The sequence below is a fragment of the Drosophila hydei genome, unplaced genomic scaffold, assembly GCF_003285905.1.
Source record: "Drosophila hydei strain 15085-1641.00,03,60 unplaced genomic scaffold, DhydRS2 tig00000349-arrow-arrow-pilon, whole genome shotgun sequence".
Lineage (NCBI taxonomy): Eukaryota > Metazoa > Arthropoda > Insecta > Diptera > Drosophilidae > Drosophila > Drosophila hydei.
The window spans coordinates 656,873-673,673 of NW_022045714.1; the positions used below are offsets into that span (position 1 = coordinate 656,873).

The 16,801-nt window shown below is 38.3% G+C and overlaps 1 protein-coding gene and 1 non-coding gene across 5 annotated transcripts; both read left to right on the forward strand.

Annotated features, from left to right (window-relative positions):
- The first annotated feature begins 2,607 nt into the window (after positions 1–2,607).
- On the forward strand, positions 2,608–2,680 carry Trnam-cau. Its single transcript has one exon. It is a non-coding gene; the product is annotated as a tRNA-Met (tRNA).
- A 4,620-nt stretch (positions 2,681–7,300) lies between these two features.
- Positions 7,301–14,664, forward strand: LOC111595951. Of its 4 annotated transcripts, none has more exons than XM_023309921.2 (5): positions 7,301–7,380; positions 11,597–11,967; positions 12,040–12,166; positions 12,995–14,326; positions 14,409–14,664. In XM_023309921.2, the coding sequence occupies exons 2-5, from the start codon at positions 11,674–11,676 to the stop codon at positions 14,546–14,548; spliced, it is 1,893 nt and encodes a 630-aa protein (XP_023165689.2). In that variant the 5' UTR covers positions 7,301–7,380; positions 11,597–11,673; the 3' UTR covers positions 14,549–14,664. The 4 variants fall into 4 exon arrangements, with proteins under 4 accessions (XP_023165689.2, XP_023165692.2, XP_023165691.2 ...); XM_023309924.2 differs by lacking the exon at positions 7,301–7,380 and adding an exon at positions 7,445–7,458; XM_023309923.2 differs by lacking the exon at positions 7,301–7,380 and adding an exon at positions 9,776–9,941.
- Positions 14,665–16,801: the final 2,137 nt, after the last annotated feature.

Genomic DNA, 16,801 nt, shown 5'->3' on the forward strand with positions numbered 1-16,801 from the left:
TGAAGTTGAGCAAAGATTTATCATATAAAGCCAGGAACATACAAAAGTTATTCTATACAAAGCTTTACATTTTTCATTACATTTCCTATTAGTATTCATTATTCATGTTAAGCTGTGTGTATTATTTTTATATTAATAACATTGCCTTGTTCTACATACCCACATAATTGTATATATATTTGTTGATAGACAATTCTCTCGTATTGTTGTTGCTAGCAAAGCACACGCATTAACAAATTGCCCCCATGCATTGCACTGTATGGCAATGGGCGAAAAAGGAAATTAACTAGCTGACGGACTGATAAAGCGTATGATTGACAGAGTGTTATACTTTTAGTTCCGTTGTCTGAAGCGGCAAATACAACAGCAGCAGCAGCAGCAACAACAACAACAACAACAGCAACTTCGACGGCGACAAATTTGTTTAGCATTGGATAGAGGAACAACAGTTAGCTGGCAATATTTCCGGGCTCGTCTATCCTACATACATATGGTCAACAATCGTTAGACCTAGGCATTAATAAACATATCTATATATACTTAAGCATAAACATTCTTAGCCTACAGACTATATATATTTTATGTACAACAGCTCTGACGTCTTTAAGTTTTTTATAGTTGTTGTAGTTGTAGTTGTCGTAGGTTTAGGTACCTAAAACCACTTTGTTCAGTCTCTATAATTATCGTCTTGAGTACATCACTCAGCTGTTAGCCAGCTGAGCTGAAGGTGAAACTGGTTTCTTTTACGTATGGCAGCTAGGCAGAGAGAAGAGCGACAGAGAGAGAGAGAGAGAGAGAGGAATATGTACGTTGCACTTGCTTAGTTGATAACCCTTTGTGAGATTAAGTACAACTATCCATTGCCAGCTGATCACAAAAATGAAAAGTATTGTCAGCAAAAACGGGTTGGCATTCAAATAGAGAATATAATATATATATATGAATATATATATATATATATACCTATAAGCGAGGTGTGTTCAAAATGTAACGTGAACTTCGAATTTCCAGGAGTTACCTCGGTTTTTTACTTCTGTCCCTCACACAATTTTCAATACTTTTTGAGCGCACCTCGTACATATGTATATATATATATACATATATATATTATCAAGCATCACTGATTGGCTCTACATTGATTAATTCGCGTGATGCTTACGTATTTATGTGCACATATAGAAATTGCTTATGAATTTCTCGTGATATTCACGTGCTCTTTGAACGATGCCCAGTTCTGGTCACAAGTTCCGGAGTCAGATATCAATGATTTTTCATTCAATTTGCTGATGAGCGAAACAATTTGAAATTCCTTACCCAGACAACTTCAACTATTTCAACAATTGAGCTACAGAAAATATTGTGACCAGAAATGGGTTATTAAGTAGCGTCATATGTTTATGTTCCAGCTGGTACTAAGAGATCTAAGAGATCACTGATCAAGACAGTTAGCTGCATGATCAAAGTCACTGCAATACTTGGAGCGGAAGGAGTCTTTATATATAATATATTTACATAGTTTAGTTGAGAATGTTATCAAAGTTGATCCAATATTTGATAGTTAAATTACGTGAAGATTTCGTACTACTGGATGAACTCTTAAAATATGATATATTATCATGGCATCTTACAAGAGATCACTGATCAAACTCTATTCAGACTTTCCTCCTGCGGATGGTCGCTCAATTTATATTGAGGCTTTGCAACCGAAGAGTTGTTTTGATATGCTCTTGGCTTGTAAAGTGTCAACATAAAAGGAGTGGCGTTTCTACTAATCCATAAAGTATGCGTAAAAGTTCGTAGTCGACAAAAGGTATATTTACAAAACATGCCTAAAAGTAGGCAACGCAATATTTTACGACTGCGCACAGAAGTATGCAACACTTTTTGCGCCAATCAAACTTAAATTTCTTAAACTATATAGTATGCAAATATATGTATGTAACTCTATATATTCTGTGTAGATGTCATTTCAGCAGGCGATGTCTCTTTGCAATGGCACTTTGTATGCAAAGAGTGCTTACCATAGGCTCCTTGCACGTCAGCGGCCAGAGTAAGAGCAGCGCAGGTGCAACACAATATGCACACAAAGATGATTCAAAGAAAGTATAATTTTATGACCGGATGCGTTGCTGGGCTGCCCCATTCCGAGTGGCGCCTTGCTGTTCCTCTAGCCAGAAGCCACACATAAGTTAGACGACCACAACTGGATTGGCTAGCAGCAAAGGCAGCATTTACAAGGATTTAGTTATCCCAATCTTCCTATATGCAACACCTCTATGGGGCTCTGCCAACTAAAGCGCTATGAAGATGGTCTGCAGCTATAAATATAATAAAATAATAAATAAAGAGATCTACATATTCAAAACTATATTTGTGCACTCATTAGTTAAAGTCTAGAGCTTATACGCCATAGTCTAAGATTCAAGTCTGCAACAAATGAAACTAAATAAAAAATAATTAAATTAAATTAATTCTATATATGCATATATTTAGATGCTATATATTCTAAATTCGTGTCTATATATATATATATGTATGTATGTATATATGCGCACAACCAGGTATGCTATGCATCTTAGCTAAGCAATGCTGCTGCAGGTTCCCAAGGCCTCGGTGGCGCAGTTGGCAGCGCGTAAGTCTCATAATCTTAAGGTCGTGAGTTCGAGCCTCACCCGGGGCATGTAACTTTTTTGTTCATTATTTTACTAAATTTGACATTTTATTAAATTTGATATTTAATTAATTTTGATATATAATAAACTTTTATAAATATCAATAATTGCTTTGCTTATTGGTATGGATTGATTATTGAACTATTTTGTGAAGGTGTTGATCCTTGACTCATAAAATTCAATTTTATTATCTTGTAGAAGATTAAAATAGTAACTTGCATGCAAAATTTTTGGGTTCTACTCTGAAAACTGTACTTTGCCACGCTCTCAATGAGCGTAGCTCCTGAAATCATGTTTCTCCAGGGTCTTAGGTTATCAACACGAATATATATAGAAAAATTCAAGTCTAGCACCTGAAATAATATTTCAGAATTGCCAATGTTCCCAATGCCAAGTTGCCACTTGCCAGCTGCAGTAGCTGCAAAAGGCAGTGCCATTGAAGGCAATCGATTTTATGGCTGCGCCTCAAAGTAGGCAACATATTTTGTCCCACTTTTTGCAAAGGAGTGAACATTTGGAGAAAATGTTCTTATTGCATTTTGCGGCTCAATTGGGATTCAGCTTCTCCTAATCACAAGGTCGCGAGTTCGAACCTCGCTGGGCTCGCTGGTAATATTTTGATTGTAATATGAATCTTATATATATCTTATAAATAAATCTAGTATCAAAATCGAAAGTTGAAAATTTTGGTCTGCCTTATTCCAGTTTCGCCTCTTAAAGATCGCAAATTTGATAATCAGATAAAGTTGGTAATTTTGCAATTTGATATTACGTATTACTAATTGATTTGCGGTCAAGGTGCAACGACTAAGTCAGGGGGCGGCGTTTCCTTTTGACACTTTGTCTATCATTTTATCGCTCTATTATCGGCTTATCGACAACGTGTAGCAGCTGAGTCAAGGCGGTATTCGGCTCCTTGGACTTTGTGCTGACCTAAAATCAATCGTACGTTTCGTCGATATCAAAAAAAATAAAAAACAAACTGAACCACAGCTGTTGGACATGACGGAAATGCGGACTCCTAACCATGATGAGCTCAGAATATATTTCTATATTGAAGCATAGCTAGTTTGTTCATAAAAATAGTAGTGCGACTGGGCACTAGATGTTGGAACATGGAATTTGGTAGTATTTTGAATATTAAGATTGAAATATTTTTTTAATAATCTTGGGTACTTTTTTCTTCACAGATTTAGGCACTGGCTTCAGGACTTCAGATGGAAAAGTTGACAAAATTTAGTTGTTCATGAAAATAGTAGTGGCTACTCTAAAAGAATGTGAATGTGAATGTGTATATATATATATATTTATATATATATATATATATATATATATTTATATTTATATATTTATATATACTATATGTCTATGATTATTTTTGCAGCAAATTTATTTCTACTTTGGTAATCATGAATTTTTTGGGGGCAGGTTTTTATTGATATAGCCACACACACTCACTCAGACACACACACACAGATATATATACATATTTGTTAGGCCCCGATTTGAATAGGCGCTGAGCAGTAGACACACCCACTTTGCTCTTTGCACCGCGCCCCAAAAGGCGCCAAATAGCAATTATTAGAATTCTGCTTATCAACGACAATTGTAAAATGCAAACGGAATGTCCAAAGGTTCACAGTTAAATAAAATGTTTTTGTTTGGACTTTTATTTACGTTATTTTCTCATGTTCCGAACACTGAAGAAGCCGCCAATTACGATACGAATAATAGTTAAGGCCATCCGAGGGAGCGAGCTGATATCCAAAGAGTTGGAAAGAGAAGTCCAGTATATATATATATATATAAAATATATATATATATATATATATATATATATATATATATATATATATATATATATATATATATATATATATATATATATATATATCATCAAGTGCTAATTGACAGTTAATGGCCTAAAGAAGCTAAAAAAAAATATTCTTTAATCGTTTCTATATAGGTGTAAAGATATTTATGGAGTATATGTGAATTAACTCTTAATTTAATTTAATTTAATTTAATTTAATTTAATCTTAATTAGGGATATATAATATATATAGGGATATATAATATATAAAACTCTGAATCTAAATATGAAACTAAATTTGAGTCTGAATTTTAAAGCTGAATTTGAATCTAAATCTAAATCTAAATCTAAGTCTGAGTGATTCTAAATCTGAATTCGAATCAGAGTCTAAATTTTAATCAGAATCTGATGCTAACTGTGAGTTTAAATCTTAATCTAATCCCTGCCAGACCCCTAAGACGACTTAAACGGCAAGGCTTTGCCAGAACGATGGGAATGCTGTAAACTGTCTCTCTAATTCCATATATATACATGTGTTGTTAAGGTACTAAATTTGATTGTACAGGCTCTACACTTTTATATATATAATAAAAAAAAAAAAAAAAAAAAAAAAAATCTATATCGAAGTCTGATTCTAGGGTTGAGTCAGAATCTGAATCTAAGCGTGAATTTGAATCTGAATGTAACTCTAAATTTGAATCTGATTCTAAATATGAATATAAAACTGAATCTGAATCAAAATCTGAAACTGAATCCAAATTTAAATTGGAGTTTGAATCTGATTCTAAATGTGCATCTGAATCTGAATCTGAATCAGAATCTAAATTTGTATCTGCTTTCATATATTGATCTGATTCGGATTCTAAATCTAAATGGAAATCTAAGTTAGCAAATAGTCAATCTGAATCTAGAAGTAATTGAAAATTGGAATCTGATTCTAAATGTGAATCCAAAACAAAAACTTAGTACAGTAACAATTTCTCTTCTAGAAGTTTGTTTCAAAAACTAAAGTACATATCTTATAATTTATATAAAACAATACTTCACTTATCATACCTACTACATACGTATTATTGCTCTATATAGAGCATATAGAACAGAGCTCTCAAAGAGAGAGAGGGGAGAGGGAGAGCCAAAGTCATATCGGAAATACAATGCGAAATTCCATTGCCATCGAACCAGAATATGGCATGGCTTGGCTGGGGCCTAAAGATCTTAGATACACATCTGATATTCAATTTGGCTAAAAGCATTACCCTTGGCAATGGCTTATTGCCAGATACTACGCCAGAGCCACAGTGGTGCGAGGAGCCAGCAAGGAACATATCTCAATGTAAAATTGAATTGCTGCAAAAGCACAGTTATTTCCCTTAATTTACACTCGTAATCTTCCCGTTTACAGTTAGTCATTTTTTGTTTTTGATTTACGCTTTTGCTGCTGGCTTGACACACTGTATTCACGGCGGTCAAATCAAACTGTAATCGTTGCTCCTATCGTAATGTATTTATGAATATGTATTTAGGTGTCCAACTGTCTGCGTGTGCGTGTGTGCGTGTGTGTGCGTGTGTGTATTCACTGATAATCATTGGCCGCAAAGGCGCAAAAATTCTTATCAGAAAAAAATAAATATGTATATATATACATATATAATTATAAATATATATATGAATGGTTTTTTTCTTTCGATTTTATACTCTTGCAGAAGGCTATTCCCATTGTGCTACAAGCTATGGAGCTTTAGAAAGCTATCGTATAACGTGTATCGTGTATCATATAATATATTATCGTGCATTGTATATCGTATTTCGTATATCGTATATCTTATATCGTAAGTCTTATATATATCTTAACCTCACTGAGAAGAGTTATCATATATCGTATGGAGTACATCATATAGCGTACCTCATATGACATATACTATTTACCATATATCGTATATCGTAAATTATAAGTGTATCGTAATTTGACTAAAGAAAGCTGTATCGTATAATCTATATCATAAAGTGGACACAATATGACATGCCTAATATCGACTATCGTATATCGTATATCGTATATCGTGAATAGAGCACTGTATATCGATTATCGTATAACGAATATTGTAAATCGAATATCTTATATCGTATATTGTATATCGTCGATCGTATATCGTAAATTGAATATAGTATTTATTATATTGTATTCACAATATTTTCTATTGTACGATATACAATACCGTATATCGTAAATCGAATATCGTATATTGTAAATCGAATATCGTATATCGTATATAATATTTTCAGCAAGGACCAAAGTTTTCTACAGTCATTAAAAATCATCTAACGTATACCTCTTAAGAGAGTATTCAATGCTCGAGGTGCAGAAGATCATCTTCTATGATGCCAATTTATATATTTTTGTATGTTTTGAAACAGTCGAGCCCAAATAGCGAATACAAAATATCGAAAATCGAAAACGAATGAAGACCAAAATAATACGCACACAGCGACAAGCGAAAGTAAATATATATATATATATATATATATATATATATATATATATATATATATATATATATATATATATATATATATTATATATATATATATTTATATATTTATATATATATATATATATATAACGTTGCTCCACATGCCAAATAATATGGAACACAAAAGAGAGTGCGAGAGAGTGAGAGAGAGTGTGTGTAAGAGCGAGCGAGAAAAAGTTATTTGTGTATAGATGAGAGCGCGCCTGTGTGTGTGTGCTTCTGTGTATTGTTGTGTGCCTGTATTTGTGTTTGTGTTTGCATTCGTATTTGTGGTTTGCTTGCGACTGTTAATACTATAATTTACAAATTTGTTCGGTTCAGTTCGCGCTGGAGAACGTTGCGGAAAAGTTGTCGTTCGTTGGTTGTTAGTGTCGAAATTAGTTAAAGTCGATTTTTGTTTTCAGTCTGCGAGACATTCATTAAACGAATGCCGGCTAACGAAGTGTGTGTGCGCGTGTGTGTAGCGTGTGTTTGTTGTGAAAAGTATTTGGTGAAAGAGCTTAGCATTAATTGTTCAGAAATGTTGCTGGCCAGCTGCCAGGGTCAGCACTAGAAGCGGGAAAGGAAAGCACGTGCACCTGCCGGCCTCTGTGCCCTGCGCAGGCGGTCATCATGTGTATTGTGTGACTCGGTATATTATCGGTGCATACCTCAGGTGTCGTTCACTTAACCGGCCATCAATCACAAGTCGTCAAAAGCTTTGCACGGGCTCAGCGCGTCGGCGCGCACGCGGCTTAGCACCTTGTTGCCAAACCACAGACCCGCCCCCCGTCCGTCTGTGTATTGATTGCTTGAAAAGTTGATTTTTACAGTGGCTGCCATCTCGCACATCTTTTATTAGCATAATTCACTCTAATCTCGTGTTTTCATTCGATTTCGCCCAAATGTTGAGGCTTGGATGATGAACTCTTGAACGTCAACCGAAATCAGAATTTCATAATCACAAAACTTACGACTTCCTGGCGTCCGACGCTTCGCAGCAAATATATATAAACTATACACGATTATAACTATATACATACCACTATATATATATATATATATATATATATATATATATATATACATGTTTATAGACACTATTTACGCTGTCAATAAAAGCTAGTTTTACAGCGGCCGAGCAGCTGATGTTCGAACCGAATTGTGGCCCACTTCCGGCATCAGAGAGTGTGTGATTGAATGGTTCAGTTAGGCTACAGTCGTCGTTAGGCCTTATATCTCCAGTAGTGTCATATGCATATGCATATCGACAACAATCACTTCGCTTGCCTTGAGTCCCAGTGGCATTCGTCACGGCTGATTGATTACTTTCGCAACGTTCTCCACGCATTGCAACAGCCAACTAACATTATGTCAGAAGCCGAAAGATCAGCTGCTCGCTTTTGGCCTAACATATAGCCCGACTCTATAGGACATATATTAGCTGAAGAGTCCAAAGAGTGCGCACATCATAAATCGAGCTAAAGTCACTTGCGGGTTTATAACTCACATAATTTATATAGCTCGCAATGATTTATCAAAATTGTTTCGTAATTTGCGCCCCATAATTAGGCCCAATTAATCAATTTAATATAAATCACAAATTAAGAATTTCGTAACAAACTACAGAAATACATTATGATATAACCTATGACAGACAACAAAAAAAACTATCATATATTATATGATAGATATCTGCCCATAGAGCACTGAGTAGTGTGAGAGCTATGCAGAAACTAAGGCAAAGGCAAGCTAATAACAAGTAAATTATAGTCTGAGCGTAGAATGGGCCTTCTTTATGGAGTCTTAAAAAAGGAAAAATTAAAAAAAGAAAAATATATATATATATATATATATATATATTTATATGTAGATTTGTTCATAGAAATAGTAGTGCCTCTGTTGGACAACGAATATTATAACAATATAATTTTATAGTATTATAATATTATTTTATATTATTATAATATTATTATGGCCTTAGAAAACTTATAGTAAGGGAGCTTCAAAGAAAGTTAGGAGCAGAAACAACTAGAACATATTTTATTACATTTTTATAAATAAGATATACCCTATAGAAGATAATATGGTATTTGTAAACAAACCTTGAACTAGGAAAATAAGCAAAAACTGTTTTATATCATATGATATAATTATATATATATATATATATATATATATATATATATATATATATATATATATATATATATATATATATATATATATATATATATATGTATATAGTTATATATCACATATTATAGTTTTCTTTACTCTTAACTTTTATTTAAGTTTCCATAGTCTCATATATATAAGATTTACCCTATAGAAAACATCAAGTTTGGGAACTTTGAAGAAAATAAAAAATATTTCTATACATGATTTATCCCCAAGAAGATGTATAATTCCTGAAATTGAAGGCAAAACGAAACAAAAGTAAAATATATCAAATATTTTCCCTATGGAAGACATCTAAGGTATTATCAACCCAAGTTAAGATGCTTAAAGGCTGAAAGAAAATTCGAAAAATTGCCAACTTAAGGAAAGTTATATAAAATATATATTGTAACTGTAACTGTAGTCTAGTTAGTTCTTGATGAGCTGTGCCAAAGCATCATAAATATAATAATGGAAGCAAAAAATATAATTTGAAAGCGTTATTTGAGTAGGGAAACTAATAATAATTACAGCTCTAGCAAACAATTTTTATTTCAATTTTTAGCGACCTTCCATATGGCTGACAGACAAAGTGATTCAGCATTATTATTGCTGCCTCTCTCTGTATAAATATATATACATATTTGTTGTTAATCGTAGTCGGTTCCAAAGCTCGATGCTCGCCTTAGCTTATCATCTGGATAATGTTGAGCTTCGACTCAGACAGTTGAGCTCGGTTGCTCCATGGCTGTGCACAGTTTTGGAAGAGCCCTAAGTAACCCTAGCGTGAATTGCTTCTTTTTCGCACTGAGCTTGGGGAGGAGCGGAGGGCACTGGGGGCAGCCTTCAAAAGTGGAGCTGTGTGGCTTAGCTTATCACCGCGTGCCAATTTCTATGTTACACGTTGTCAGCGGCGCGCTGGTTGAGTGCCTTTTTTTTGTCGTGTGAAAAGTTAAAGATATGGTTGACATGATATCGCCGTCATTGGCATTTATGAGTTGGTCAATGCGATATTCGTCGGCTTGTCAAGGGCCCGGATATGAGGGAGAGCCAATTCGATATCAATTCTAAAATATTGCAGTGCCGTGCCACGATAAGGACAAGAACGACAGCAATAATTTTATATAAGCCGTGTTACTTTGTGCCTGTCCGTGTGTGTGTGTGTGTGCCTAATTACGTGAAAAGAGAGCAAATGGGAAACAATTTGCGGTCAGTGCGTTCAGTGACCACATTCAGTTCGGGCCGTTTCAAGCTGCGGCGCTAGATTTCATCAGTTTTGGATTTGAATTTGAATTGATGTTCGTTGGCAATGCGTTTGTTCGATATACGATATACGATATACGATATAAGATATAGATGTACAATATTCGATTTACGATATTCGTAACGAACAGGATAAAGTGATTGCTAATAATGTTGGTTGACAATGCGTTTGTTCGATACGCAATATACGATATGCGATATAAAATATAGATATGCGAAATTCGCTTTACGATATTCATAATAATAATAGAATGAAGTGATTGTATATGATATTGATAGACAATGCGTTTGTTTTATATACGATATACGATATTCAACATACGATGTCAGATAATAGATGTATAATATAATACAGATAGTATAATACATGATATACGATATTCGACATACGATATTCGAAAAAAGATATAAGGTATATTATGAACGATGTCAGATACTTGATGAATAATTCATGATATACGATATTCGATATACGATATTCGATTTACGATATTCGATTTACGATATTCGATTTACGATATTCGATTTACGATATTCGAATTACGATATTCGATTTTCGATATTCGATTTACGATATTCGATTTACGATATTTGAAAAATATAACTAACTAACAACAGGGAAATGCTTAGTTTCAACCGATTTTAGTTTAATTAACATGTCTGTGCGCAAAATCAGTTGAATAAACAAGTTCTATATGGGAAAATATGTGAGGTCTAATAATGACATGTTTCGTATTGGGTAACATCTAATCTTATCTGTGTCGATATTCGTTTGGTTTTATTGTTTTCTTGGCGTATATTGAGAGCATTAACGTAACGCGGCCGAAGAAAGCTTTTAATTAATAACGTGTCCAAGTCAATCGAATTCGCTTGGTAAAGTTCGCACTATTTGCACTAAACTTATCTGAACAACTAATTAATTAGAGAGAGAGAGAGAGAGAGAGAGAGAGAGAGAGAGAGGGAGAGAGAGCTTTTATTATGCTGGGGCAGGCATCTGCTATCGAGAGAGTCACACAGACTTGCGATACGAGACATCAGCTTGGCCAGAAGGTCATGATCTGTAGACGAGATGCGCTGGCGTATCAAATGTTGTTATGTTATGGCTGCTTGACTTGGCTCACACACACACACACACACACAGAGAGATAGTTGCCTTTAATCGACAATAACTTTTGCAGACTTGGTAACAGCAGCAGCAGCAGCCTTCGATCAGAGTGACCACCCAGTGATGCTAGAATAGAGCCAGCCTTTAACGATGACTGATTACAAAAATGGCAGCAACAGCAGCCCGCCCAGCAGCACTAACAACAACAACAACAATAACAGCAACGGTAACGCTCTGAGATTGAACGTGGCCAAGGAGCAGCCGCCAAAGTATGACGAACAGCCACCCAAGCAGCCGACAGCGACTGCCACAGCAGCAGCAACGGCCACGCATCCCAGCAAGAAGAAGAAGAAGCGACGGGACAAGGGCGACCTGGGCGATGATTTCGTGGCGCCCGATGGCGGCTGGGGCTGGTTGGTGGCCATCTCCAGCGGCATCAACATTGTGAGTAGCTGCACTCCTCTCTGTCTATATAGAATCAGATTCATATCATATCTGTCTCTATACCCTTTGCAGCTGGTCACATTCGCATTGGCTCAACAGTTCGGCGTCATCTTTCGTGTCCACTTCGAGCGTTTGGGCATCACCAGCTCCGAACTGACCACCATTATCAACACACAAATTGCCGTTTCGGCCTTTACAGGTGAGTTAGAGCTGCGCGCAGAGTGCCACAAATGCCATGAACTCCATTTAGTATACCCTGTTTTTGAATGAGAGGCGGGTATATTAGTTGTGTGCACTGATTAACAGTTAGATTGGCGTCATATCAGAGATGACGATAGATTTTATTGTGATTAGTATAGGAACTCCATTAGAAATAACCTGTTTTAATGCCCAAGTGGGCATATTGTTGTGTTAAATGTATTGGACATGAATGTATTTGGAATGTTTCCTTCTACATTTGCAAAGAATTTTAATTTTCTTGTTTATTATGATGGAAACGAAAGCGTTCAGGGTATTTCGTAGTCATGCACTCCCGACTTACTTGACTAGAACAGCCTTGTCTGGAATGAACAGAGTTCAGGGTATTTCGTAGTCATGCGCTTCCGACTGGAGCAGTCTTGCTTGCCTAGAATGAACAGAGCTTAGGGTATCTCATAGTTGGGCACTCTCGACTAGATTACTCTTGTCTATAAAGAACAGAGTTCAGGGTATATCAAAGTCATGCACTCCCGACTGGATCAATCTTGTCTATAATGAACAGAACTTAGGGTATTTCGTAGTCGTGCACTCCCGACTAGAGCAGTCTTACTTAAATAGAATAAACAGTACTTAGGGTATCTCTTAGTTGGGCTCTCCTAGTCGTATCAGGGTATCTCCTAGTCGTAGTCTAGAATAGGCAGCTCTGTGCAGAGTTCCAGGTATATCGCAGTCGAGCACTCCCGACTCCGACCCCAACTTGTCGCACGCTTAGTCAGCTTCCAGATGTGGCATGTGTATCTAAAGTGAATTTCTTTTTATGTGCTGGCAGGTCTGCTGAATGGTCCATTGTTCCGTCGGTTCACGTACCGTGTCGTGGCACTGGTTGGGTCGGTGCTGACCTTTGTGGGTCTGTTCTGGATGGTGTTCGCCAACACGTTTACAGTTTACCTGCTGAGCTTCTCGATTATCTATGGCTTCGGACGCGGCCTGACGGTGTCTGCCTCCTCGTTGGCGGTGAACACGTACTTCAAGGTGAAGCGGCGCACGGCGACGGCCTACCAGTTCGGTGTCGCCGGCCTTGGACCCATCGTGTGCCCCTACTTTGCCACGTTCTTGCTGCGGGAGTTTGGTGTCGTGAGCACGACGCTGCTGTTCGCGGGCGCCTCGCTGCACACGATCGCCTGTTCGCTGATCTATCAGCCGGTCAAGTGGCACGTGGTGAAGCGGAACAAGGATGCGGAGGCGCTGCAGCCGGCCAAGACGCCGGCGCTGGCGGACGACGAGGATGATGACATTATCAAGCACGTGGTGGAGCCCGAAACGCCGGTGTTGCCGCGCGCGAACGACGGCTGGTTCGGCTCCCGGGCGTCGCTCAATAGCAGCGGCACACGGAATCGGGTCAACACGTGGGACAAGCAGCAGGGCGAGAATGGCCACATGGAGCTGCGCCGGCTCAGCAGCCGTGACTCGGGTAGCGGCCGGCAGCATCGCAGCATCTCTGTCAGTCACAGCATCAAGGAGGAGGCGCATGATCATGACGAGCCCGAATACGAATACGAATACGAGAGCCGGGAGCAAGCGCAGCCGCTGAAGGCAACGCCACAGCTGACCGCCAAGGAGCAGCAGCAGCTGGAGGACGAACAGGAACTGGAGCGCCGTAAGAAGCTGACGTTCTATCAGAAAATCGTGATATTCTTCGATCTCGATCTGCTGCGCGACATCACCTATGTCAACCTGGCCGTGGGCATTACGTTGATCAATTTCGTGGAAATCAATTTCGCCATTCTGACGCCGTTCATACTGAACAATCTGGGCTTCAACAGCAACCAGATAGCGTTTGCCATGTCGCTGCTGGGCTTCTTTGATCTGATCATTCGCTTCCTCATACCGCTGATCACGGCCAAGTTCAGCTGGAGCAATCGCACCTTCTTTGTGGTCGGGATACTGGGCATGTGCCTGGGCCGTGCTCTGCTCTCGATGACCACCAACTTCTACGTGATGGTGGCCATCTTTCTGTGGCTGGGCCTCAACAAGGCCTTCCGCACCGTCTTCTGGTCACTGATCATACCCAGCTATGTGCCGCTGAAACGTCTGCCGGCCGCTGCCGGCCTCCAGCTGCTGATGTCGGGCACCTTTTCCATGGTCTTCGGACCGCTGATCGGTGAGTAGCTGTTGGCATGCCCGTGCTTCCTGTGCTTACTAATCAACCCGCTATCCTCACCACTTTCCATCCCCACCACTAGGTCTGATACACAGCACTCCGGTCGTCCTTAACTGCTTCAATGGGCTCTGCGTTACGGCCATTAGCCTGTGGTACATCGAGGACTGGATTCGCGCCCGACGTCGCAAGTCGCCGCCAGTCACCGAAGCTGACTTTAAGTGAGCTCCACAACAGCTGGCCTGCCTGCCCGCCGCACATTCATCGTCCCCGCCTCCCCCTGCCCCAGCCCATGCACATACCTAACTCTTAGTCTAGCCAAGATTTTTTTTGATTGTTGTTTCTATATATATATCTATCTATATATATATTGTTTTTTTTTTTTTTTGTGATTTAGTTTAAAGTGCATTGTACATTTTGTATATAATTGAATGTAGCAAATTATTTTTAACTGTTAATAATATGCCTAAGCTGAACAATTGAGAGAAAAACGCGACTTTGATTGGATTTCATGTTTTTTTTTTGTTTGTTTAGTTTTTCAGCTTCACAAGCCAATTTGCCGCGTGCGCCAATCAATTAACAATTGATTTATTAGCCAGCATTTCAATTGAGACTCCAGACTCTAAGCAACTCCCATCGGGCATATGCGACAGTGCAATGCGGTTTGTTGCGCCTCGAGAGCAGCTGCCTGAGCTGAGTTGGGTCAAAGGATTTCAGCTCAGATTTGACCAGGCAGTCAATATATATATATATATATAAGCTGAGCTCTTTCAGTGCTGGGAACTAGGAAAAAAAACCCAGAGCACATCTTTACTTTGAATTGAATTTGAATTGATCGAAGCTTACGATCGGTGATCGAAGATTAGGAAATTCGTTAACATTCGCGACACTTTTTGAGCAGACCTCGCATCATATAAAATACTTTATCTAAAGTCTTTTTTTAATGTTCTTTCATTTGTCGGAAATTGCGATTACAAATTTACCCAAAGATGTTATAAATATTATTACTAAGTATGCAAGTATTTCTAATCTTCGGCTTGATATTTATTTATACCCTGAACACGTTGAAAGTGGGCGGCTCAGGGTACATGAGTTATGTGAATATGTTTGTGACAGGCAGCAGGAGGCGTGGCAGATGAGAAAGACAAGCCACAGAAAAACTAGAGACTTCCAATTGTATGTATGCGTGTATATACCATGCGTAGTAGGATTATCGATAAAAATCGATCCACAAATTAACAAAAAAAAACTAATTTCCAAGACAAGAAATTTTGCTTTTGGCTAAATAAACACAGCTGAATGTAATTATTACGCTGAAGACAACAAAAGTTATGCAATAATAAAGCTCTCATAGCAAAGCCCATATCAAAGGGTATCAGCTAGTCGGGCACTGCAGACTAGAGCACTTTCGTTTCGTTGGGCCAGAAAAGGCAAGTCATGCAGGCAGCTCATCAGCAGCAGCGGGCGATGCGTCATGCAATTGTTGGTAATTGGATAGCAGATCGAACCGAAGCCAAAGCCGAAGACGAAGCCAAAGCCGAAGACGAAGGGCGAAGCAGAAGCAGCAGCCGAAAACGAAACCGAAGCTGAGCTCGCTAAGAGACAATGTTGTGAAATAGCTTTTATGTAAGCATGCATGTATGCGTGTGCGTGTGTGTGTGTGTGCGTGTGTGCGTTGTGTGAAGCTGCCAATGAAACCGAAATTGCAGCAACCAACAGCCCTTTGGCTTGCCCGAATTTGACAGTTTGAATGGCAAAAAGCTTCGCCCGTGGGCAGAAATCAGCTGGGTCGCTGATCTCAGCTTGCTGGCCAGCCGGTTTTAGCCGTTGTCAATTGCCAGCCGCCCGAACTCGGCCAATAAACTAACCGCAAAAATGTGCATTCCGATGCGCTGCGATTGGCTGTGGCTGGCAGTTAAATTGTGAATTTTGAGGATCGCTAATATCGAGCTGAGCCTAGGCAGCAATCAGGACTCTACGCCAGCAATAAAAATCCCGATTGTGCCATTGGCTCCAAAGTCAGGTGTCAATAAAACGCGTCTGTGCTTAAGATATTTAGTTTATTATTTAGTTCGCCAAGGCACGATCATTAATCAGCGAACAGAGAATTCGACTTTGTCAATTATTTTCTTCTACCTCACACTGATAAATCAAAAATACAAAAACAAAAAAAAAAGAACTTTTGATAGTCAGATAATCAAATCATGCTATGAGTCAAGTGCTCAGTGCAAAGTAGAAAGTCAACAGACCTGACGAACCTCCCACCCATTCCATAGAATAAGCGCCCAGTGTAAATATTTGCAAATGTTTTGGGAGAGCAAAGCGTCTCGAGTGGCTATATCTTTATAACCAGTTAGCAGTCATTCAGAACTCGTCACAATTTCATTTCATAAGTCGTTAAGATGGATTAATGCCATGGAATTTCCATATATAGAAGTGCTGAAGTATTGAATTTTGATTATTGCTATCAAATAGATT